The sequence below is a fragment of the Anabas testudineus genome, chromosome 2, assembly GCF_900324465.2.
Source record: "Anabas testudineus chromosome 2, fAnaTes1.2, whole genome shotgun sequence".
In the NCBI taxonomy this organism is placed as follows: Eukaryota; Metazoa; Chordata; class Actinopteri; order Anabantiformes; family Anabantidae; genus Anabas; species Anabas testudineus.
In genome coordinates, this window is record NC_046611.1 from 28,256,816 (window position 1) to 28,284,139 (window position 27,324).

At 39.5% G+C, this 27,324-nt stretch overlaps 1 protein-coding gene across 2 annotated transcripts; it reads left to right on the forward strand.

Annotated features, from left to right (window-relative positions):
- Positions 1–351: 351 nt before the first annotated feature.
- On the forward strand, positions 352–27,210 carry rsu1 (Ras suppressor protein 1). 2 transcript variants are annotated; one of them, XM_026362608.1, is made up of 9 exons: positions 352–486; positions 617–735; positions 961–1,011; positions 6,551–6,671; positions 8,612–8,730; positions 10,834–10,916; positions 11,367–11,481; positions 11,818–11,950; positions 26,163–27,210. In XM_026362608.1, the coding sequence occupies exons 2-9, from the start codon at positions 627–629 to the stop codon at positions 26,263–26,265; spliced, it is 834 nt and encodes a 277-aa protein (XP_026218393.1). In that variant the 5' UTR covers positions 352–486; positions 617–626; the 3' UTR covers positions 26,266–27,210. The 2 variants fall into 2 exon arrangements, with proteins under 2 accessions (XP_026218393.1, XP_026218392.1); XM_026362607.1 differs by having other exon boundaries at positions 622–735.
- Positions 27,211–27,324: the final 114 nt, after the last annotated feature.

Here is a 27,324-nt window from a genome sequence, read left to right on the forward strand (position 1 = left end):
TTACAACAGGGCCTTGATGGATATGACTGACAGCACATTGGACCAATAGAAAAGCAGCACAACTTCACCGCGCACAGGCCCCGCCCTTTAGATATTTACCGTAAAGACCAAATTACGAAAAGCGCAAATGAAAAACTACAAAAAACAAAACTAAACACACAAAACAAAACAAACCAGAAGGCAAGATTTACATATTGTTCTCCCTGTTATGTTTGGAGCATGGCTTTGTTTTTTTTTAAATATGAATTTGGTCTGATTTGTTCAACCACAGCTGTGGTCATCCAGCTGTGCGCACACACTCGGAGCATCGTGAGATTTGGGAGTTCACACGGAGCCTGAACACATCTAGGAACAGGAAGTATCCTATTATGGAATAGAGGCTCCCACATAAACTTCCGGTAGGGTGTGAGCTGCAGGCGAAGTCTCTACCAGGATTTTAAAACCTAAAGCTTTTCCCCTCGTCATTCCTGTTTGTTTTTACAGTCGGTGAGCTTCTTTAGGACTTTTCCGTGTGTCCGCACGACTTCCTCCACTTTCTCGTGTCCCTGAACGCGTTGTGGTCGTTATTCAACTGTGCTGTGTGCGAATAACTGGTCGCTGTGCTTTTTGTCTTTGGTCCAGGAAAAATGTCCAAGTCTTTGAAGAAGATAGTGGAGGAGACTCGGGACAAGAGCCTTTCAGAGGTGGAGATGTGCGACAGGGGCATTTCCAACATGCTGGACGTCCCGGGACTGTGTAAGAGAGCGTTACACCCTCAGTTACTGGAAACGCAGCTGTAGCCATTAGTCTGTAGTTTACATGGAGCCAGACGACACACACGCACACACCAGTCCTACTGAGAAAATGGTGTTTTTACACATTTGTTAAACTTGTAAAACTTCACTGTGCACCATTAATTGCAGTCCTGTTCGCATGAGTAAACAAAGTGCTGTGCTGACTTGATGCCCCCTGTCGTTTCAGTCACTCTCTCTAACATCACTCAGTTGGTCCTCAGCCACAACAAGCTGACAGGTGAGCTGCTCCCTCTGTCCTCTGCTCCCTCACACACACACACACACACACACACACACACACACACACACACACACCAGCTGTCACCCAGTGGTGAAAGGAGGCTGGAGAGATGGCCACGAGAAGTGTCACTGCCTTTGGTCTGCAAATCTATAGGACTAGTAGGGAAATGGTAAATGATGCCATCATCCAAACGCTCCTAAACCACTTTAGGATCAGTGAAAGTCAAACTGGCTATTAGTCAGAAAATATATATGAAATATTAGTCAAAAACCTTCTGTTATAGATGTGTCCTAGATCAGTAGACTAATAAAGTTTGGTCAAGTGAAGCATTTTATGTAACAACAACATTAGTAAACAGTGGTCAAAAACTGTGTGGATTCATGTCAGCTCTGTATGAAAAACATTCTCCTATTTGTCTGAATGTTGCCGATGAGGTTGGACGCCGTGCAGAAGAAGAAGAATACATCCACTGTTTATCTCTCAGTTTTAGTGACAAAAAGATAAGACATGGCTTTAAGAACCTGTGTGTACTGTAAACCAGCAGAGAGGAACCTTAACATTCACCGATATGCCTCTCAATCTGGACTTCATAGGTTGTATTTCCATTTCTTGTGTAGCTACCTGTAGCAGCACATATTATCAGCACAACTCCTCGTGTTGTTTTATTGCAAGACCTATTTTGGTCTGAGCTGCTGCTAAGAATGAAGAAATGTGAGTCAAAGACAGGAGGTCTCACCGCTAAAGAGACTGTGTCCCTCTTCTCTACGCTATGTGGTTCTAGCAACATAACATAACATAATGTGCTAGTTTTTAATTCCCCTCTACTTTTGAAGAAGAATACACTTTATTTAAAATATTATTCAGAGACATTAAATTGTGCTATGATAATGCCCCATGTCAAATTCACTCTTCACCTTTTGGAGCAGTATGTGGAACCAAAATATTTTAAGTTAAAGGTCCACTTACTAGCCTTTTGTAGCAGACACTTGCATTTCAGTGAATGGAGCTGTAGCAAGTGGCATCACATGACCCTAAATTTGGAGCTATGTCATGTGATATGAGGTTGTGTATATATAGTGAAGATCGTTGTGTATAGATGTCCTGTCTGTGGCTTTGGAGTCTGTGTTTACTGGCAGAGATTTTATGGTGTCAGATAGTTTTCAATAAGTGCAGCCAAATAAGGGATTCCTACTGGGATGCTTGTGGTGGTCCCTATTGATTTATCAGTGCTCATGCTGGACCCTTGGCTTTCATCTGAAGGACATCAGCAGCACATCCTATGTTCAACCATTAGGGATCATGTGAGTGATGTTTTACACCAGAGTCAGTCCGAATGAGGGAATATAGCACATCGTATCTGACTGTAGTCACAGGCTCTTACAGTCACCGCTTATTCACAGTATGTTGCTAATGGAGATCAGAAACAGCTGACTGGAATGAAGGGATGTAATGGTGATTTGCACCAGCAGAGGTCATCGCAGGTCCATCTGTGCTTTAACTGGGACTTGAAACCATTGAATCACTAAGTAACTTAATCGGGTTATGGTTTATTAAAATAATGTCTGTCACATTTGACTAAACAACATGAAAGCTAATATATTATTATGAATTAAATTGGGTTCACATGATTTCCTGTTTTCCACTGTTTTTAGGTTCTTTCAGTTAAACAATAAATCCATTATTTGAAAACTTTAATTTATTAGTAGCTAGAAGCATTTTTCTGACAGTATACACATTTAAATGACACAGTAGGAAAGTGCATATAGAAATGGATGAATTTGGTTGTTTGCAATCATTGCCTCTAAAGGTTATGCAACTTATTTTGTTTATTTGCCTTTTTCTGTTCTGTTTGTTATTTCACAAGTTCTTTTGTGCTCTTATTTTTCCATAGAAAACTGCCAACAACTTTTTAATCTGTCCCTAAATGTGTAATATTTCAGAATTCCCATCTCAAAAAATATAATGAGGCTAAACAGATCAAAAGATAAAATAACTTGTTGTAGACATTTGATTTGTATTTAGTTTCCGTCAGACTTCCTCACAGATTCAGTGATAGGTTCCGTTTTTGATATATTTTCTAATCTGCTGTTGTAGATGAAAAGATTAAGAACAGCTCACTCTGCCAGGTTATTTATGGCTCAGATCAGACAGAAATGGCGATAACATAATTGGCATAATTAAACACCTGCGGGTGCTCTCAAGAAATGCTCCGTAACTTCAGTCTTGTAAGGGAACTCGGTTGTCCCACCCTGGTAGCAGCATGTGAACACAACAGAAAGTGTTACTGCGTGTATTATTCCATCTCTTCCTCTTCTTCGTATCCAGTATCACATACAGCTGCACTGTAGCAGCCTGAGTGAGATGACCTTGCTGCTGTATGAAGGTGGTCACCTTAATACACAGCATGGCTGAGGAGGCCGTATGGTAATCAATATAATGTACTGTATGGAAGGCCTTATAATTATTGTATGTTTGTCCACCTGAATGGGAGGTTGTGATGTTCCATTAACTGAACTCTGGTCAGTGGCCCATAGGGAGAGAGGCTGGCTAAATGAAATTGATTCCTGACATCCTCTGTGAAACAGTGGGATCTTTAAATCAGCCACTCTGGTGAGATGAAGTCTTTACTGACTCTCACACACACCACAGACCAGGCCGCTTCGCAACATTTTTGGTGCCTTAGGTGAGATGTTGTATTGACACACTGAGGTGACAGGTTTTTTATTAGAGTAATTATGATAATTATTATAATTGAATTGATACTGTATAACTGCAATTTTACTGAGTTTATGTCATCATCTTCTGTCAGTTGCAATACATTTAAAACAATTTAAATAAATAGTAAAGCGAGTGCCTAATTATGCTAGTTAGCTAGTTATGTGTTATCCTGGTTAAAATTATATTAGAATTATATAAAATAACATTAGTCCCCATATAATTTATAATGCATATATATACACTGCCTGTAGAAAAAACTGTCACCACCTGGATTTAACTCAGCGAATAGGTAAGAGCCTCCCACTGGATAATTACTGCATGGATGATTATGTTTCAGCTGGTAACAGGTTATTTAACACTAACTGATGCAGTGAGTAGCTTCTCATTTCTTAAAAAACTATGTCACAAGACACATCCTGTGGTCATAGAAAAGATGTTAATTTTCAGAATTATAATGTTAATTTTTCAGTTTCAGAGGGGTCAAATTATTGACATGAATCAAACAAAGAAAACATCTAAGGAGACTGATGAAACTACTAAACTGGGTTAAGAGGTCAGCTGACTACCTGAATCTACTGAATGACCAGGTTATTCCATCTATGGATTTCTTTTTCCCTGATGATACGGACATATTCCAAGATGACAATACCAGGATTCATTGGGCTCAAATTGCATGACACATTATTTTACACATTGACCACCACAAAGTCCAGACCTTAACCCCACTGAGAATCTTTGTTGTTGTTGTTGTTGGTGGTGGTATTATAAGGCTAATTAGAAATGTTTAAAGCTGTATCGCTCAGCATTGAAAGAAAATAAAATGCTTGTTTCCTGTTGTAATTTCTGTAATATCCACAGAGAAAAGATGTGACTCTTTTCTGCTCACATCATTCACAGCTGCTGTTATATAATTGAAACTGAAAGTAACTGCTATTTTTATATATTTTGTGGCCTTCAGTGTTATAACAGAGCACAGTGGGGAGATTGTGACAGCTGTCACTCCTGCATCAGGATTTTGAGCTGATAGGCTACCTCATAAACAAAATGTCAGGATTTTCCTGCCACTGGACATCAGTGACTTTAATGCTATGTTGTTGATCATTGTTTATATGCTGTCATTTGTTAAATCTAGGACATAGTTCTACCGTGGTGTGGATCATATTATAATGTTGATAAGTCGAATGTAATTTTTACACATCGGTGTGAGTAAACAGCAAGAAACAAACAAACAAAAAATAAAAACAGGAGTCCAGATTTGTGTGTGGACACCAGGTCCCACTTTTCAGTCCACTCAGGATAAACTGTTCAATGCTGTATGAAAACTGCAACTGAAAAAATTCATTTAAAAATAGATTGACCTTGTGAAATATTTGTTCATCCTGATGCCCACGTACATCACAAAGCCCCTTAAGGTGCTATACATCCACCTGCATGTGAAGAATGTGATGATCAACAGGTCATTTCAGTACATTTTGTATTTTGTTTTTATTTGCAGCATTGATTTTACTGACAATCTACCTTGTTATTGGGAATCTATTAGAGCAGTATTTACAATGATTTAGCTATTAGAGGCAAGAATCTTAGATTCATATGTACTGTACATTTATAATTTTAAAGAACTTTTCTGGACATTTATTTTAATCAGGTAAAACACTTTGAGGTGCACCTTTTCATCCGCAACATATTCAGCTTGTTTGAGATGAGAAGATTACACACCTCTCACTGCCAGGTTATTTATAGAAGACCGAGTTAGACCTCATCACTTCTGTTTTGCTCAGTGTCAGTGCACTTTGTGTTTTTCCTCACCTTTTCACTTTAAACTGTGTTGTGAGCTGGTGGACATGAGCTTTGGGCTGAAATGAATTGGTGCAATCCAGCCGCTCTGCTGATGCTTTAAAAAGTCATGTAACAAACTCTGATAAAAGCTGTTGATTCATTATCAGCCTAGAGTTGGCATTATTAAAAAGTACAGTGGTTGGATTTCCTTGTTTCATTACCCTGCTCCTATCCACTCTTGCTCCCCATCTCTTCCACTCATCAGCTCCTCACTCACAAATTTATTTGGGAGAAGTGGAGATTTTGTTTCTGTGTGTGTGTGTGTGTGTGTGTGTGTGTGTGTGTGTGTGTGTGTGTGTGTGTGTGTGTGTGTGTGTGTGTGTGTGTGTGTGTGTGTGTGTGTGTGTGTGTGTGTGTGTGTGTGTGTGTGTGTGTGTGTGTGTGTATCTCGAACAATTGTCAGATGACACAGTCAGATTCTGAAATATATAAAATAATTAAAAAACTGATGAAGAAACAAACTGACACCCATGCACAAACAGATTCCACTAATAACAAATCAGTATGCCCAGAGCTCACCTCTCCAACACTCATCCTCTTGGTAGCATTCAGGTCATGGCCTGGCTAGTTTACTCTTCTCCTCTTCTTTCCTCTTGCTTCTTTTACCTCTCTCCGCTTCCATTGATCAGCCTATAATCCGATAAACTTCCTGCTCTTTGTTATCAGCCCATTTATCTGTGTCCGCCTTGGTGGTTGCAGATCATAGGGGAATAAAATTGATGGTAGGGACGAGAGAAATTGCAAATATGTGTGGTAGTCAGTTGTCAACATGTAGGAGCAGTGCCAACACAGGCTTGACAGAGCCCTGCTGCTAATGACACTGAGCTTGTTGTCAGGAACTGGGGCTGCTGATGAGTGTTAACCACACTCTATATGGTGTAGTAGATGGAGATGAAAAGCTATAGACTTCCTGGACAAGCGCTTGTGTGTGTGTGTGCAAACATATTTGTGATTTCTCTCCTCTCTGTGTTGTGTTTTCCAGCGGTGCCTGCGAACATCTCTGAGCTGAAGAACCTAGAGGTTCTGAACATGTTCAACAATCAGATTGAAGAGCTGCCTACTCAGATCAGCAGTCTTCAGAAGCTGAAACACCTCAACCTCGGGTTTGTCTCACTCTGAGAATGTTTACACACACACAAATTTGTATTCTCTGTAGATCTGTACTGGAGCACTACAGTAGATAGTTAAGTTGCCTCTTGTTTATTGGCTGCTGCCCTAAGGCAGTCCACTTTCTGATCGTCTTTCTGTTTTCTTAAAAACACACACACACACACACACACACACACACACACACACACACACACACACACACACACACACACACACACTCCTCGGTTACTGGATTCCCTTTTCCATTGCTGAGTGTCTCTCAACATTGAAACCTAAATCAGCCCCTCAGGCTGTTCCAGCTCGGATTTGGTTGAAGTAGTTCTGTGGAACCTCTCTGAGTTTCCGCTTGATTTGGTTAATTAGACTGTATAGCAAGAGCGCAACCAATGGAAACCATGTCTACTGCCACTAAAAGTTTACATTTATTTGTTTGTATGCAACACAAAAATATAGGCTGATCCTACCTTCAAATTATATGTAACCAGTTGGTGAGAGGAGGTTTGGGTAGTCACCTGTTAACTAAAATGCTCTATGTGTGTGTTTAGACATGAGTGTAGCCTTGCAGAGGCAGGGTGTCAGTGACAGCAGGATTAGGAGGCGAGCCTTGGTGTGTATTGATCCACAGACAAACATCAGAATAGTGTAAGCCGCGTACTGCTATTCAGGCTGTGCATTCCCTTTTCATTTGTTTATTTTTGTTTTGTCTGTGTATGTTTGTGAGTTTAAACCTGTGTTTAATTTCATTTGTGAAACACATGTAATAAAAATAAAATAGAACGGTTGTCAGTATGACCTGTCGGTTGCATGAACAAACAGGTAGATAGATACAGTATGTTCATAAACTCACCTGATGTTTCTTACACTGTTGGATAAGCCCTCACTAGTGATCTGTCTATTCTCACCTTTGAGCTGCCTCCTACTTATTTGAATATTAACTTGATTGAATGTATGTCTACAAGGACAAGAAACAAACATGTACACATGATCAACAACATGAGTCACTGGAACATGTGACTGGCAGATGTTGTTGTTGCCCAGGTGTGTCCTGTAAGTTTTATTGTTTATATATTTATGCAATATATACAGTAGGTCTAAATGGCTACTCCTGGTTTTAACCCTGTCTTTTATCTGCGAAGTCTGCATTCGTTATGAGAAAATATAAATTACTATAAAACTAGAGCTTCTCATGAGGGAAAAGCAAGCCATTGTGAAGCTGAGTAAGCACTTCATGAGCAGAAACATAGAGGCCATACCACATAACGCAAACACCTGATCAGTAGAAAATCTGGAAAGCAAAGTTGGAATTTTCAGAAAAATTACAAGAGGAGCAAAAACAATTGTGAAGCAACGTTGATGAGACCAACATTAAACTCGTATCAACGTAATGGAAAACCGAAAGTGTGATGGAGGAAATGATCTGCTCATAAGCTAAGCCATACAGGCTCATCTAAGAAGCACACTAACAAACAAAGCTTTTACCCTAGCTTGAGTTTTCAAGGCTGCTTCTGGAACAGGCTCACTAACACTAATTTGGAGCATTATAACACAGCCAGACAATGGTCGGAAACACATGGCCAACTCAGTATAGGAGTGTTAGAACATGGGAATACGTGAACAAACTAGTTTCTATGAAGTGTCATCTGATCTCATAGAAATTCTAGTGTTATAGATTGTAAAACTTTCAAGGAAAGGGGCGAGACAAATGAGGACAAGGTCACACTTATTCTCACAGTCTCTCATCGAGGATGTCCACAGTGTATGTAGCACTTGATTGTTCACACAAATGGTAAAAGAAGACAAGTGAAATTGTCGTGACTAGAATTACCTCAGAGAGAACTGATTGAAAGTCAAATGACTCAAATGATGGGCATTTTTACACTGGTGGATTTGTGTGTGTAATATATGTTGGACCTGTGTGTGTTTGTGAGCGCAGTATGAACCGTTTGAGCACCTTGCCCAGAGGATTTGGTTCGTTGCCAGCTCTGGAAGTGTTGGACCTCACCTACAACAACCTGAACCACAACTCCCTGCCTGGAAACTTCTTCTACCTCAGTAAGTGCTCACTCTCTGACTCACACATGTGCACACGTTGGTCTCATTAACATAATGCATTCTGTAGCCCCTTATCCTAGGCTTCACACACATCACAACTCAAGGTCTAAATGTCAGCCCCAAATCTAACCTCAATGAAATTGTGAGTATGTGTTGTTGTGGACAAGAGTGAGCATGGGAAAAATATAGTGCTGGTCAAGATTGACAGGTGTTAGGACACACAGTACACCACCTATTTCTGTTTATTGGACTGCATTGCAGCAGACCATGATGAGCAGTATATATTATATGGTGACATAAGGATGGAGAGAATGGTGCAAAAATTAATTTGAAAAGCTCTACCTTTCCAGGTAAAACAAAATACATAAATAAAAACCAAATAGCTGCTTCAGCTTTCTGTATGAATGAGGAGGAAATATTGTAAGTGGAGCTTTACACATTTTACCTGGATAGCACACTGACTTTGAATAATGGCATTGAAGACAAATGAAAATAAAAATAGAAATGGACATTGAAACACTGTGGAAAGTTGTAATGATTCAGAATAAAGTACAGTATTCAGACTGGAAAAAGCTCAAAATCAAACACCTGTATTCAAAAATACAGACTTTCAGCAACACTTGTTTTATTTTTGCATATGAAGGGAATGTGTTTTTAAGGGGAACGGGGTAAGAGGAAGGTACTAATGAGATACTAATGAACCCATTTTGAGGAGAGAAGATCTCTCTTCCCCCTGATGGGTTGTCAATTATGGCAGTGACTTGACACCTTAAAGTCTAAAAATACTGTATTTTTTCTTTGCCTTTGTTTTTACTACTCCAGAGTAAACTAAAATCCATTAGTCCTCTTCTGTACTGTGTCATCTACTGTGTGATAGAAAGCCCCAGAAGAAGGCTCTAGCAAACAGATGAGTCAGTTTACCATATGTTAATTTGCAAATACAATCAGTAAATCTTCCCCCTTTAAGTCCTGTCTCTTTCAAACCTGAAACATAATGTTTGGAAAGTCTTCTCATTAAGTGTAAGTCTCACATTTAGCTGGCTAAAGCTATAACTAACATTAGTAAAGGTTCCAACAGACATCTGCTGACACATTAGTTAAATTAACCCGGCACAGTTTGGACTAAAAAGACTGACACAGAGAAAGAGGTTGTGGTTTGAGAGTACCAGGTGAACTTAGGGAAGCCGCTGCTGTGCAGCCATGCCTGGCAGCCAGAAGAGGGATGCTCTCTCCCTCTGGATCCATGTCTCTCCTTAATAAGCAAATCAGGCTCTCTTCTGTACAATCTATGGAGTTACTACAGCAGATCAGGGTTTCAGAGAGTTAGCTGGTAACACGAAGGCACAACTCTATACATCCACATGTAGGCAGTGATGGAGAAGTGGTGTGATCTCAGAGGCTAGGCCAGGTCAGGACACACTGGTAGATGATTCATCATGTCAGATACTTTTCACCAGTGTCACGTGAAACACTAAAATGCTAACTTTCATGCATTGAAACACTCCAAATATTGATGTTCCCAAGTTTGAAGTTATTGCCTAGTTTTAAATACCAGCCTTGTATCACACCAATACTATCTTGGATAAACTGCACTTCCCACTAGTCTGAGCCAGCCTAATTAGCACATCTGATAGTGGCAACAGAGGTGAGGTGTCAAGGAGCTGGAAGCAGGAGGAGGAGGGGCCAGGGCTGTGACTACATTAGTCATGGACAGTGTATTATGGATTTCACATTAAAGAGAAATAGAACCCTACAGCAGACACAGCTTTTGGTTTTATGCTGTAACAGTTTTGTAGGAGAACCTTTTTTCAAACTGTGTTTTAGAAGCTCACAATAGTTTTTAGTTTTTTTTTTTAAGCACAGGATAGTGCACGGATAGGGTAGCGTGCATAGTGCTTAGTTTGTATGGCAGTGGTAGTCAGTCACACAGGACCGGTGGTGTTGGTTCAGACCACATAGGACTAATATTGACTGGTCCAGAAACTGTCTCACTTTCCACAAAATTTCTTACTATGAAGATGCACAACCTAGATAGGTCCTGACAAAGATAGACATACCAGTACAGTCACACGCACAGACTAAACAGAGATGCTTGTGTTGCAGCCACTCTTCGTGCTCTCTATCTGAGTGACAATGACTTCGAGGTCCTGCCTGCTGACATTGGGAAGCTGACCAAGTTGCAAATAGTAAGTCACACTAACACTACTTACGAGCTGAGTCTAGTTGAGCAATCAGTAGTGGTGGGTAGAAAAACATAATAAGGTAAGTATTGTCTTTCACAATCTTTTACAATTCACAAAATGTATTTTTATATTAACATTAAAAGTAGGGAAGCCTTTAGGCATATTTTCTGTCAAGGTTTGAATGTCTGCTGGGGTCTGTTTTCTTTGTGTCTTTCCTTTTGAAGTTGCCAAAGGCAGAAATCTTTAAATAAAAATATTTCTACAAGAAGATTTTTATGTATAGTATTTAGGAGATTTTTTTTACTCACACTAATTAAAACATACTTTTTCAAGACTTAAATTTTCCACAAGGTTATCTGGAAAATCCCTTTGGGGACTGTCTATGTATGTATCAGATCTAGCGTGTTAATGTGTGTATGTGGCCTGTTTTTGTCTTTTCTTCCTCCTTTTCAGTTGAGTCTCAGAGATAATGATCTCATCTCGTTGCCTAAAGACATTGGTGACTTGGGTCAACTGAAAGAGCTTCACATCCAGGGCAACAGACTCACTGTCCTGCCCCCTGAACTTGGTACTGACCCATAAACACACATACATCAACATTTAGGTTCAAAGACATAATTGCTGCTCATATTTACAGGGTGCAGTTCAGAGTGAGTTCATATATTGCTATCAATAATAATTCATGCTAATAAGTGTAAAATTATCATTTTGAAGAGCACATTAATTATCAATATACTGTATTATCCTCAGCTTGACACACTGACATCTCTACAATTCAAACACCTGACACAAGAGATTAAACTATTTATCTTAAGCTGTAAGTGTGTGTAAGAGATCAGTATTACAGACAACACATGTTTGGTGTGATCAGTTCAATCCTGTGTTTGTGTGTCTCTGTCTGTAGGTAATCTGGATTTGACTGGTCCTAAACAGGTGTTTAAAGCAGAGAATAATCCCTGGGTCACACCTATCGCCGACCAGTTCCAACTGGGTGTCTCCCATGTTTTTGAATATGTTCGCTCAGAGACCTATAAGTAGTAAGTACACATATTACAAATATTAGAGTGAGCAAATAAAGGACTGTGTGTTTATTGGTTATCTAAGTAAATCTTTGTGAGTAAACTGTCTGTCGTATAAGAAGGCAGACATCACTTTGTGCACACTCGTGCTGTTCCTGTCTGCGCTGTTACAGTCTACAGCAGCACACAGATGAGCTTCTGTAGAAGAAAGCAGACAAAGCTGAACATGGAGGTTCTATGTTATAGTTTTTGTTTGTAAAGGTTGTACAGCATGTGTGCTGGATTCTGCTTGCTTCAATCTTCTGTTAAGCTAGATCAGTATCTTCATTAACTTATTATTGGTGCATTTGCAATTGGTGCACAAGTGGTTGAGCTGTGGGGGCCGGTGCATTTGCAAACTCCACAAAGTCAAATATTTTAAGAGGCATGCACTGGGTCCACAGCTGGCATTATGTAAATTCTGAGGTTTGCAGGTATGTGCAAGGTTTGGGCAGCCTGCTGCAAGATGCAGGTAGCAGATGCTGGTGAAACCCTGCAATAGTAAATTGAACAAAACATCTGCAGGTGAGACAACATTTTGAAAGACAGTAGAGGTTTTAATATCTTTACCCAATGCTAATCAAGTAGTTACATGTATGCTGGCTACTTGGAAGTATATACAGTATGTGGATGTGGGATGGCAGAAACGCTAAGTCTAAGCAGTCTTCTCTCTGGTGACGAATGTGTCGGAGGCTGCACTGTGAAACAGAAACTTGCTATTAATTCTTTGTTCCAGGCAGAAGGAGATGCTGCAAATCCTTTGTGTGAATTCTTCAAACTGCAGCTCTGAGGCACGCTCTGGAACTGATCCCTGCACTGCGTGACAGTGTGTAAGGGAGACAGAGAGGCCACGTCTTCAAAATATTCTGTTGGCATGTTATGTTTGCATACTTGTGTGAATGAGTGAGTAATTGTGGCAAATACAAATGTTTGGTCACCAGACGACATAAATAATTGCCAGCCCCCCTACGACCTTTGGCACATATCACAAGTTGAAAACGCTTTTTTTATCCAGCCAAGGGTCTTTCTATTCTTGTTTAGTCACTCCTTCTTGATAATCAATTCAAGTTCAGAGATATTTTTACACTGTGTAGCACACACAACATGCTTAACATCTGCTCACAGATCTTAGATTTGAACAAGTGCTTTTGGTCACTATACGGTTGTAGGAGTCAGCTTCTTTTTTGCATGGCTACATGACATTTGCATCTGAACTCTGATTGTTGCAGTTCACAAAAATGAACAGGTAGTGTTTATGGGCGCAAATGCATACCAAAGCATTTTGTATGCTCAGATTCAGTACTCATTAGACAATATGATAACATTCAGTAAGATGACTATGATGAAGATGAATATCCTTAACTGGATCTTAAACAGACTGCTCTCAGTCTGTTTAAGACCGACTTTTTAACGCTACTGTAGGCAATAGCTCACACACAGTTCTTATAGTTGATATGGATAATATAGCAATAGAAATATATGTTTTCCACTACAAATTACATGCACCTGAAATTAACAGGGTTGCAGATTTCTGAGCATTTTCCCTCTTGAGCAATCTTGCGTACCAAAATTGTGTTGTCAGTAGTTAGTGGAGGAGTAAAACCATGTTTTCAAAAATAGAAAGAATTTATCGTGTGGAGAGCTTGAATGCTATTTGATAACTTTTCAGTATTTTTGCTTGGTAATGGTGCTATAAGAAAAAGGTCAGCAAAATTATCTGTGGTACTGCCTACTACTACAAATATGTGAACGCAGCATAAGCAAGAAAAGGCAAATCTGTTTCAGTGGACAGTCACAGTTGAACCTGGATTACTTCAGGCTCCAGCCATCAAGGCATGGCATTTTACATCTACACTGTACAACAGAACTAAGTGCACTGGCTGTGTTATCAAGACATATGGCTGTCTTCAGTTCATTCACCCTCTTGTGAAGACTATCACACTGAATATACACCTACAATTTGTGAGAGTCAGACCCTGTGAAGAACAGCATATCACCCATCATTTGTGCAAGACTAGTATTCGTGATCCAGGAGCAAATTTAAAACTCCACTAATTCAATTTCCTTATATAAGGAAATGCATTTTGTTGCAGTTGCTTTTTAGGCCTTTAATCATAATTTACCTCCACTTGTGGCTATTTTCAGTATGTTCACCCTCATGTGATGACCATCATAGACAAGATACGCCCGCAGTCTGTGAGAACAATGTATGTACAGGCTGTGAGAACACGTGGTGTTAGAAAAATGTGATTGCATGTGAAGAAGTGCAACAGTGAAAGAGAAGAGACACACACTCACACACACACACACTCATGCGCGCATATGAAGGAGCAGCCAGTCTGTAGATGCAGGTGTTAAGCAATTTCCCAAAGAGATCTTTGTGTCTTCACAGCTTCATTTACACCTGACTAAATGTCCTTCACCTTCCACCTCTGTCAACACAGTCACACATCTGTCTGCACCTCCGTTTTCTAATTTAGTTGCCTGAACCTTAAATATGAAAGTGAGAGTAGTAATAATACTTGGCTCTTCAGTCATTCTTGGTATAAAATAGCGTTTATTAAAAGAAGAGTGTATAAATAAATCTAAACACTAGTTGTCAAATTCACGTCATAAAAGCACATATTAACATATTAAATAAAATATTGATTAAAGCGAGCAGCTGATTGACAGTGTCCTTGTGTTCGTGTGAGGTGCAGTAATTGTAAATTATTAAAACGTCAGCTAATGTTAACATTTCCATACATTTAACAATAAATGTTGTTTACAGAACAGTCTGACAGCCATTGGATACACTTTCCGTTGTCCAGTTCTTTAACAATTTTTTAATAAGTGTATTAGCTCCTGACCTCACGGTGAGCTTCCAGTACTAACAATGCAATGTAACAAAAGCAATAAACTGCATGTGGTGATTTTTGTAACTTTCTTAAAGAATGGGTAAAGCAGTAATAAATATATGTTCCTAGTTTGTTACATCACAGATGTGTGTAATTACCATGCAGCCAAATTAGAATTAAGTAAAAAAATGTAAGTGTATAAATTAAGTTTTCAAAACTGCCGTTGTGTCCGGTGAAGCAGCTAGGAGCAGCAAAGCAAGTACTTAATGTTGTAGTTTGTCCAAATTAATAAAACACTTACTAACACTTCATTGCAAAGACCCTTAATGCTTATGACATGCAAATGACAGCAGGGCCTCGCAGTATTTTTATCTTTGGTGCAGGGGTTTCCCTTCAATGTACAGATACAGTTGACTGCAGAATTACCTCGAAATGCAGTATGGTCTGTCAGCATAACTTCATCTGTTTGCTTGGAGGAGTAGATATTGGTAGCTCTTGCAGCCTAAGTGGTGCTTCCAGATCGTCAGTTTAACTCACAAGTCTGCCAAGTGTAACAGGAATCATGAACAAAGTGAGAAAGCACGACTTTGGTGATACAGCATAGGTCATTCTAAATTGTGCTTCTTTGCCGACTGATATCAGCACTAAACTATACTATAATGTAATATATACTTTACTACACTTTAATATGGGGACTTAGACATGCATATAAATTGTATCTATATATACTAAAATACTAGGATCCTCCAACACGTAAAAAAAGACTAAGAATAAGAGAACGATAGAAAGAACAAGAGAGGTGTGTTACCTGTCATACATGTTTCATCAGAAATCCTGTTACCCTGATAGGAAGAGCCACCAGATTGTGCTGCTCATGACACATAACCCGCTGTAGAGAGAAGTTCCTCTGTTCGCCCACCAAAGATCACACTAAATTGTATTAATGTCTTTCTCAGAGGCTACATGCAAACAATCAGGAGACACACACGGCTAAATATTATAGCAGTGAAACAGTTAATGGCGTACAATTTAATTGGGCGCGTCCACAAGGGAATATCGTACCGTAGTGTTTTTCTTAACCACATTCAAGGAGATGCAGACCTTCAGTGGACGATTAGTACAGAAGTACCTGGATGAGTGAACAATAAGTTCAGTTAAATTCACAGTGTAATAAAATTAACTAAAACTAGTGGCCACCTAGAGGGTAGTGGATCATTCTAGAAACTACTGGCATGCTTTATAAAATGGTCTCAATCTTTCTGCCGTTTTCATTATCCTCACAGCAACATGCTCACACATTTTGTCCTTTTTTCTTCTCAATTAATGTCATTCCCATCCATTTCTGCTCCACTAGGCGTGATTAGTTCTGCTGGATGCAGTGTGCAGTCCTTTCCTCTCAGTTACTGTCTAATTATATTCATGCATTAATGCCTAACAGAGATGACTGCACCAGGTCCCTGCAGTGAGAACATCTTACAGTTGGAGGGCTGATATGCCAACCTCTGTCTCATGTCCCATCCCCCTCCTTCCCCTTGTCTGCACTGGCTGCTCTGCTCAGGTGTGGAACATGGGGAGGAGCAGCTGCTGAACAACTCATTTCACTGATTAGACCCTCTAGATTTTTCTATGAAAATGCACCATGCAATTGTTTACCACACAAATCTGTTATTATATCTGAATGGTTATGATACAGTAGTACCTGTTATCATTACCTCTGATGGAAGCACTGTGTATCAGTTAATCAGAGAAATGTTTGTCCAAATCTGCTGGTTTATTCACTCTGTCGGTATCAACTCTGGTCTATTATGCCTTTAGTTGATATTTTCATTGCAGTTTGCAGACACACCAGGAGTGTTATTTCCTTACTAAAGTTGTGGGCACTCAGCATTAGCGTTACTTTGTTTCTGCTCCGTAAGCAACCTAACTGGGTACTGTGTAAAACTAGTGGTTACCTCTTGGGCTATTTCTCAATATATGTCTTTTTACACATATTTCTACCCACTTACAGTAAAATAAAATAAAGCCGAAGGAAACCCTTGATTCTAGGGACCTGGCAATTTGTAGGAAAATTATTTAAATATAATCCTTAAAATATGCAGGCATGTATGTGGGCAGGTTATGGTGTCACTGGGGTGAGTCGAGGTTTCCAGGTTCTTGTGAACCATTCTGGCTCACAAGGAACTGCTCGTTAAGGAAGAACACTGTTCTTTATATTACATCGATTTTTTCATTTTCACACACGCGTGGAGGTTCCTTCCTCTCCCTCCTTCCCAGCTTCTGCTGCCATCACCTCTGACCTCTGATATTAGTTATGTCCCTCTTCTTTGTGTGTCTGTGTCTATTTGTGAAGTTATTTGTGATTTCTACCACTATCCCACTGGTATATAATCATTCTTAGAAATGTGATGAATGTCACATAACTGAGCATTCAGCAGAAAGTCAATTGAGAGAAACATTTATTTTGTTATGAAATAACAGAACACTTTCAGGTGGCACACAGAGACAAAACTAGTATGCCTTCCTTACATATACATGCATTTGTTCTAAGTTAATGTCATTAGCTCAGCCAGGCCATGAATATAGTGTCTACATGCTTGACCTTAAAAAGTTTCACTACAAGAGGCTTTGCTGATTGGAGTGAAACTGAACTTTCTTTACTGTAAATGCTGCAAAATGAATAATCTAATATACCACCGCGTTGCAAACAATTCATTCACTATTAAAGAATAATGAACAGACCATATTCAATCACTGTCAAGCAGCACAAAAGCACGAATAATGATTAGCCAATCACCAAAGACATATTTCAAACTTCAGCACGTAATGATCTGCGGTCAATTGATTATCACATCAATAACTGCCTCCTTGCCTGGTTAGAGATGCCTGATGTCCGCTGTAGGCCTGTCGTCTTCTGCTGTCTCAGCTTAGACAGACAAATTAATAAAGTGTGTAGGATATCAAACAAGGTGCAGTGTGCTAATTGTTTGCCACAGTGTTGTTGCTGATTCTACCCCTGAGGATACTGTTTTGCTGTATGTTCAGTATTCATTATTGTAAAACAGGCATATGCAATTGTTGTGTGCGGTTTCAGACCATCTAATCTTACTGTTATGTGATCAGTACATTCCTCAAATAGAGATATTTAATGGCACATTAGCTGAGATTAATCCAAACGTAGACTCTTGACTTCTTCTGGTTATTGCTTGGAGGTCTCATGCAGACAAATGCTGAAGAAAAATGTGTATTCTTTGTGTGTGGTTAAGTAAGTTAGAGGATATTTGTGTTGTGATGTTCAGTTATGGATAAAGTAACACTCACCTGTGCTCACACATCCCTGAGTGTACTGGTGGGTCAGCAGGAAATGTAACTAACTAATGATGAGGGCAGAGAGCTTTGCCACCACTGGCTTAAAGCCTCCACTATTTGTCATGAATCTTAATTAGGATCTTTTCTGCTCCTCTCTCTTCCTTTGCCTTTTCATCCTCCTTCTTACTCTTCCTTCCTTATCTTGACTGCTACTTCTTTCTTCCTTTCCTTGTTCTTCTCCTTCTTTCTAATGTTTCTCTGCCTGTAAAGGAACCTACTAAATTGCTTGGCAGCTCTGGTAAAGATGAGGTGCTTGCGTGAGGAAGGACCCCCATCAGATCAATGGCCTTTGGCCCCCCTGCACATTTATCACACACACACACACATTCACACATACATATTTTTCACACGCATACACACATGGTTAAAGTAAAGCAAATACAAACTTTCAGTTTCTACACACGCAGAACTTTGCCGTGATTAATTAAGCCGTGAGGAATAGCAGAGCTCTATAAAGACATCATCAGGAATGTGAATCCATTGCCTCTTTTCTTCTGCAGTTAATTGGCTCTAACAGTTCATCACTGCACTTGAATACACACACACACACACACACACACACAGACACGCACCACATACACACAAGTTAAAAGAAAACGGAAATCTTTATGTTGATCTGTAGCGAGAACTGTTAGTGCTCTGTATTGCTTATATAAAAACATTATGAAACTGTTTTAGTTGTTGGTATTCTTGCAGTAAGTTAAATTCCAAGTCTCAGACTTCGTATACAGTGAGTAGCATGGTACAAGGAAACCAACACACGTGTTATAGGATAATACTCTTAAACAACAACAACAATGTACTATGCATACCCACACAAATATGACAGAGCTGGAACTGCTGAAAGTAGTAAATGAGGATCATGGAAGTGTGTTTTAGATTTTAATGACTAAGCATGCATACAGTTAATCAGCTCATTATACAAGTTGTTTCTCATTGTGTTGTCTGGACGTTGTGTCATGGCAACTTCTTGTTCATTCTTTCTTGAAGGAGCTATTTGGATGTGTTGTGAAACGTTTCGACCTAACAGGAAAGAAGTTCAGTTGCCATAGTTCACCTTCCAGATAACATCACCTTGATAACTGAGAATCTTCACTGATAGATTTATTGTGCTGTGTTACTTCATTGCTATTACGGTAAAAGTAAGGAACTTGGATTACTGAGCTCTTAATGCATGCATCAGGATAAACATTAAACACAGCTCATTAATAAAACTTTCATACACATACATATTGTATACTGTACAATATATGTATATGTGGTCTAGTCTTGATTATTTTGTTTAAAAAAAATAAAATACCATAAATGTAAGATGTATTAAAGACGCAAATTTCAGATAGATTTCTGAGAACCAAAATAAACTCAAGGCTATTTACCCTTCGCTCCTCTGAGAATATATACCTTTACTTCTTGCCCCTCTCGACCTGTTTCAGCATCTATGTAGCAAAGCTACTATTAGTGGTTACATAGTTCTGTCTATGAAGAGCCCTGCCTCGTCTGTCTTAGCTCCACTTACCGACTTCGTCTGGCATGCTAGTTATTACAGCTTTAAGTATAAGTACAATTTCCTGCCTTAACTGTAAATGGCAGAGTAATGAATTATAACTCATTCCACGTTTTATTTTACTATTTTAATTTTGTTAGGAACCAATCTGTTTCATTTTTGTGTGTTGCTCTACCTTTATGTGAGGGGCCAAGCAGGTAGGCAATAGGAAACAGGTGGATTTTCAAAAAACAGCTATTCACAAAACATGTTTAAGACATTTCTGGGACTATAAAAGGTCAACAAAACAAAGCTAAACTTAGACAAATTTAATTAAGAAACAAAATAAGGTGTCCAATACAACAGGATGTCTTCTGGTGGCCCCTACAAAAGCCCAGCTCCAATACCCCTTTCAAAGGCATCTGTTTGCAAAACAAAATCTTTGTCAAAATCTGGACTGTGAAGAACTGGGCTCTTACTCAGGGGTTGCTGGATGTCCCAGAAAGCAGTTACTGCCTCTGCTGTCCACTACACCTGGTTTGGACAACATGAGTCTGTCATGTCAGTCAGTGGTACAGCCCTGGCCGAGAAGTTTATGAAACAATGATACAAACCTGCTATCCCAAGGAAAGACCTGAGCTGCTTCCTAGTTTGAGGAAAAGAACATGATTTGATAGCATGGGCTTTGTGAACTTGTGGTTTAATTAACCTACCTCCAATGGTGAAACCAAGGTACTCAGTTTCTGTTCTGGCAAGAGGACATTTGGCTGTGTTGACTGTCAGTCCTACACAATGTAATTGTTCCAGTAGCTCCTTCAGATGTCCAAAGTGCTCTTCCCAGGTGGTGCTGTAAATAACATCATCAAGATACACAAATGCAAAATCTGTCCTTCAACACAATCTCATGTTCTACTAGTTCTGGGGGCCCGGATATTGTTGATATGTTTAATATTTCTTCATATCAACATTTTCACCTGAGTTTGCTGTCCTTCAGAGAGATGACTTGCATCCAACTCTGAGGTGAGGGCAGGTTTTGATCGTCCGCTTCCTCCTCCTCTTTCACACCTTGGATGAGCAACACCTCTACTCTCTCTTCCACTCTTGGAATCCACTCTTTCATGCTCATGCCCATAGAGAAGTTCAAAGGGGAGAAGCCAGTGGAGGCCTGAGGTACCTCCCTGTAGGCAAAGAGGACACAAGGAAGCCACTGATCCTAATCAGATCCAGGATCATTTAAAAGCATTTTATAGATTCACTCACTCACTCACTAAGACCAACTGACCTGAAATAATGAACATACAGGGGAACATATATAATGGCTGATAGATTCCCCCTCAGAGGTGGTAGACAATGGTACATTCTGATGAGCCACCTCTTGCATAAAATAGCTGTATTTCTGGGGCTGCGTTCGCAGCAGCAGAAATACACATATTAGTGGCAGCCTCAGCACTGGTACCTCAAAGATATATATTATTAACACAGGCAACAGTATTTAAACAAACATAAGTGTGACAGTACAAGGATAACTAAGGGTGCGCGCTACAGAAACTAATGTACTGTCAACCATGAGTATATTAACTGAACTGAGGATGTTTTCTTTCTATTCTTCATTACTGTATAAACTTAATATGGTGTAAACCTTACCAGCTGAAACATCAGTGGTTAGATCATAAGATAATAACTTTCTCTCAGGTGGCATTCCTTATGCAAGATACATCAGATCACACACACCTATAAAGTCAAAAGGCACATGTGCTCCCTGTACTCATAGATCAGAGCAAACGATGTGATGTGATAAAATAATCAGGGAGGAATCCATAATCATTAAAGGATAAGCAGATAAATGACCTCTAACAGTACATTATAGTACTTAGCTGGCAGGTAATGATGCACTTGAGCCCGAATAAAGAATTAAACAATGCAAGACATTTTAATTCTTAGTAAGTAAGGACCACGGTGTGCAAATGACACCTAAATCATTAAATAAAAAATAAATGAAAACATCACAGAACATATCACTTCTCTCTCAGACATCTGAGGCGCTATAAACCCCACTCTTTACCTGTTGCTGCTTTGAACAGCTGAGAGGAGATGAGAAGCTGATCTCATGAGATCTGAATCACTCTTTAAGACACTGTGTTCCTCCTCTTATTGTTATTGTCCTCAGAATTCTGTTCATGTTTTCATCTATGTCAGTCCTGACTACACAACCTAATATTACAGCAACACATACAATACTAGTGAAAAGAAAATGACTAAAAACTATTTATTAATATCGACTTCCTGTTTTTTCCCCTTTATCAGGCAACGCTCCATCATCAATTAGACTGCATTATTCTCTCCTCTTCACATTGATTTATTTTTTCTCCTATGACACACTGACTGATCATTCCCCTCCTCCTCTCCTCCTCCTCCCTCCACATCCCTCTTTCCTCTGCTCATCCATCAGTGCTTGGACTCCACAATTATGCAAACACTAGCTTGTTATGACAGCACCAAGTGGACTGCCCTGGCCACTTATTGACTAAATGAATAATCTTGCTTTTCATAAAAGGAGCAACCACAATCAGTCACCACATTCCTGAGCTCCTCCAGCAGCTCCACTCTCCATTTATGACAGCACAGCACCTTCAATTCCCATTTAAACAGCAGTAACGACATGGCCTCAATCGACGAACCATAAACACAATTGTGATGTAATAGTGTCTTTCTCACAGGTATTGAATGAATTGTCATTAATACAATGAAATAAAAAGTAATACATAAGTTAAAAGCAAAACTATAAAAGCATTAATAAAATCACAGCTGAAGAATAAAAGATTAATGAGATGAAAAAAGAAGGAAATGAATACTCAGTACTCTTATTCTGACTTTTAGCAGAGAAGTGGTGTGTCAATATCATTTAGGCATACACTGGACATTAAATCAGGAATTTCAGTCAGGATCTGCACTTTGTTTTGAATCTTCAATTTTTTTTTTTAAGCTTATGAATTGTCTTGAATTTTAACCGTTTATACTTTGGATTTCTCATGTTTTACCGTGAGCAATGACAGGATACATGATAAAGGAGCAAGACAACCAGACTGAGACTTGGTGTCTTGTAGTATCCTGGGACTTCCTTAGCTTTACGAGGTGGATTGAGTGTCAGCGCTGACAGATACAATGCTAACATGACTAACACCGTGTCTTTGAAGTAGCAGCAGCTTCAGTGCTCCATCTGTATTCAGTATTCATTGTAGGTTATTGAATACAGAATACCTCTGTCTGTATCTTCTCTGTCTGCTTTAGGCAGCTCACAACATGCAATCACTGCAGTTTTGCATATGAGATGGAAGACTAAAAATACTATCTTTTATTCTGCTATCTAAAACATCTATGGAAATTTAAAACAGCTTTTGGACTGAGTTTGAGTTTGTGACAAACTGTCGCCACCTTGATTTAAGTAAGCAAACAGGTAAGAGTCTCCCATTGGATAATTACTGCATGGATGATTATTTTTCAGTTGGCAACAAGTTATTTACTCTTGACTAAGTCATTTCTTAATCAACCATGTCCAGTGGTTGTGTAAAATATGCTAATATGTTTCAGAAGGGTCGAATTATTGACTTGCATTAAGCAAAGAAAATTCCATCTAAATAGATTGCTGAAATTACTAAAATTGAGTTAAGAACTGTCCAATGGAAGAAGGTCATGTGGTCTGATGAGTCCAGATTTACCCTGTTTTAGAGTGATTGGTTAATCAGGTTAAGAAAAGAGGCGGGTGAAGTGATGAACCCATCATGTCTAGTACCTACCATACAAGCCTGTGGGGGCAGTGCTATGATCTGGGGTTGATGCAGATGATCAGGTCTAAGTTCAACAACGTTATGTGTCCAAAGAATGAGGTCAGCTGACTACCTGGATATACTGAATGACCAGGTTATTTCATCAATGGATTTTTTTCTTCCCTGATGTCACGGACATATTCCAAGATGACAATACCAGGATTCATTGGGGTGTGTTTCAGGGGGCTTGACACATTAATTTTCACACATGGATTGGCCACCACAGAGTCCAGACCTTAACCCCATTGAGAATCTATAGCGATGTGCTGGAGAAGACTTTGTGCAGCTGTCCGACTGTCCCATCCCATGACCAGCTTCTCTCCCCATCTTGAACTGGGGACAATAACAATAATTATGAACTTGTTTAAATTCTGCTGTTGTCGGACAATATGTCATTCAAATTCATGTCTTTCAGGACCCAAGAACTGCTGTTTGCTAATCTTGGCATAATAACATTGTAACAAGTCAGTTCCATTGTAGAAGAAATCTGGGAAATAAACCAAGATCACTGACAGAAATGTAATACACGCTGAGTGGTTATGTTGAGCTTTTCAAAGGTAACAAGTCACTGCACATGATCTATGAGAAGACAGCCACCTATGAATTGAGAACTCGTTGATATGGGGAGGAGTTCCCTCTAACCAGCTATCTGTGTCCTCCCTTTCTCTGTCTGTATCCTCTCTCTCTTTCTCTCTCTCTCCTGCTCTAGTTTTGATGGGCAGCAGATATTAGCAGGGTTGGCAGCATTTAATTCCCAGTTGAGAGTGTTGACATGGGATAGAGGCAGAGGGAAGACAGGAGAGTACGAGACACTTCAATCGTAGACTGATTTGTGATGTGCTTCACCGCTGTGGCTCTGTATATACTCATACTCAGTGGGTCTGTGCAGTATAGACTGTAGAAAAGCATGTCTTTACTGTCTTTAACATTAGAAGAAGTTTTGTCTTCTACTTTTCCTCTTTCAACCATTTTTGTGGCACCATAAGTCATCATATTGTTTGGTCACAGACGTTTGGATGGAACTGAGGTGGGAAACCTGCACAGCTGCCTGTCATACACCGAAGCACCTGTTCACCATGAAAGCTTGCTCCAAGATACTTCTTATGCTTTAAAACAGTTGCTTATTCCAAAACTAGATATACTAAGCAACATACTGTAAGCAACATAGGCCCACCACCAGTGATTTATGTGACCTGGTCACTCCCACCACTGACATGCTCTGACATTTTCCTGTTTTCAGTAAGCTTGTTCTATAGTCAGGGTAGGCATGAAGTTCTGTAAGAGGAGGAAAAACAAAGAGACAATTATCTGTAAAACAGGCTGTAGGGAGGAACGCAGAGACCGAGCTGAAGAAAAGGTCTTTTCCACTCCAATGAGCTCTCTGGCTGGTGTGTGAACAAGAGACACCCATGGGAGAGGAAAAGTGGAGACAGACAGAGATGGGGTGGCGGGGTGGGTGGGCTTCGAGGGGGAGAAGATGAGGACACTTTTTATCTTGTCCACTCCTCAGCAGTAATGGACACTAATACTGCTAATACTACATTCAGTGTGTGAACCACACTGAATGTGTTTGTTGTTGAACTGACTATAGTGTAATATAAGTGGAATATTTTCCCCCTCGTGCTGGATACAAGGCTTTAGCTGCTCAACAGTCACCATTGTCTGACTACAAATACATTTTCAATAGGAGAGATGTGGACAGCAGGCAAGCCATTTCAGCACAGGCGCTCTGTTTACGAAGCTGTAGCACATGCAGAATGCGGCCTGGCATTGTCCTGCTGAAATATCCACAGCATTCCTGGGAAAAGACATTGCCTTGATGGTAGAATATCTTTCTAAAATCCCAACATATGCCTCTGCATCAATGGTCTTCACACTTGCGCTGCACACCAATATAGATGCTTGCTTTTGCACGTTAGGCTGATAACTGAATGGTCATTTTCCTCTGTGGCACAGAGAACCAGTTTTTCCAAAGAACAAGCAGAAATGTGAATTAGTGTGGCCACTGAACATGTTTCCACTGTCCACTTGTCTGTGTATTTGTCCCATTTCAATAGTCCAAATAAAATAGAATTATTACTAATGTCTTACATTTAGTAGAAGGAAAAAAGAAACATGAAGATCTGAAGATCAAAACTGATAAGGGAATACCTACCCAATGAACAAATATCCAAATATTTGGGTCCACCCCTACTGGAGTTTTTTAACAATGGTACAATCTGTTGACGGCCCTAAATTCTTTGAACTCTTGAGAAATATTTTGCAAAGTTTGGTACAAAAGTTTGAGGCACGATACTTGTGAATCTGTATATTTTTATATATTGATATTTTTATATATTTTCCTTACTGTATTGAATCAGTTGAACCACTTCTACTTCTAAAAGTGCTACAAAATTTTCTTTGTTTTCTTACAATTCTTTTACGTACAAATTTCACTGTTTCCTTCACAAATGACATGCCCATCCCTCCACGAGGTTGATGACATGACCTCACTGGTTTGTCGATTTTTCTGCTTTTGAGAGGTACATCCATAAGCCTCTTATGAGGCATGAAGAGGTAGAGCAGAGAAGAAGGCTGTACTGGTTGAGCAGTGTGGGAATTTTCTGTGGATGGCTTAAATTTTATTATAGTAGACTAGAGATCATCTGTGTTTACTAAAAGTCTCCCTCTCTCCTCTCCAGTCTCTATGGCAGACACATGCAGGCCAACCCAGAACCTCCAAAGAAGAACAATGACAAAAGCAAGAAGATAAGCCGCAAACCACTGGCCGCCAAGAACAAGTAAAGAGGCAACAAGAAGGAGACTCACTCAGCCAGCCAAACACTGCATGTGCCTTTTTTCTTCTCTCTTTTTGTTTCTTAAAACATTTTGTATTACATGGAAAAAAATAATTTTGTTTTTTTTTTCAAAATATTTAGTGTTAAATATTGTTTGGACTGTATTCCTCTGTACGTGAGGTTCTAGGTGGAACTTGTAACTGTTTGCATCTTGGTACTGCGTACTGTACGTACAGTGAGTGGACAAAGAGGTGATTATTGTTTAGCATAACCAGCAGATCACAGGTCATTTAGAAGACAAGTTAAACACGCCGTTACTTACACTGTCTTGTCTCCTGAATTCCTTACTGAATATTATTATGCTCCCTCTCCCTTGTTTCTTGCTTTTGTTGTATTTATATAATGTATGTAAAGATCACACAGATGAGAAAATATCTGCGTGAAGTGAGATCATCTGGCCTCTTGGCTGGTGGACGTCAGCACACCAGCAAGAATGGCAGCATGTTTTCAGTAGCAGGCATGACTGAACCAGTAAACTCTAAGGGAGAGCTCCCTGACAGTGTTTTTAATTGTCAAAGTAAAACAGATTCTTCAGAACAAGTATTTGAACTGAAATTGTTACTACTGTCTCTAAGAGCGAGGAAACAGGCTCAGTAACACCTGCCACGTGTTCATTCCACTGTTCTCAGAGCATTAGGAGACTTGCTTCACTAGTCCTTGTACCCCTGTTTGGACCTCACTGTACCTTTAATTCCGTATTCTCCTTGTTAAGTTATTTTTTTAAAGCTTTATCAAGTGTCCATCACATTTCTGTCTGTTGCAAATATGAATGAATGTCATTTTTTTAATCAGCATGCTTTTATCACAGGCCAAAATATGCTGAAGGGTCATTGTGCTCCCTGCATTGAACATATACATAAATATATATTCAAATAAAAAGTATTCATTTAAATTTGACTTACTGTTATTATTCTCTGTTCTTATTCAGCACAGTTATTTTCACATAGTCTGTCTCACAGAGTGTAGTTGTCAACTAACAATTAAGAATCACCTTTTGAAAAAAAAC

Coding starts and splice junctions, on each gene's coding strand:
- rsu1 (XM_026362608.1), top strand. CDS start 627: ATGTCCAAGTCTTTGAAGAAGATAGTGGAGGAGACTCGGGACAAGAGC. Junction 736..960: donor GCTGGACGTCCCGGGACTGT/GTAAGAGAGCGT, acceptor CTGTCGTTTCAG/TCACTCTCTCTAACATCACT. Junction 8,731..10,833: donor TGGAAACTTCTTCTACCTCA/GTAAGTGCTCAC, acceptor CTTGTGTTGCAG/CCACTCTTCGTGCTCTCTAT.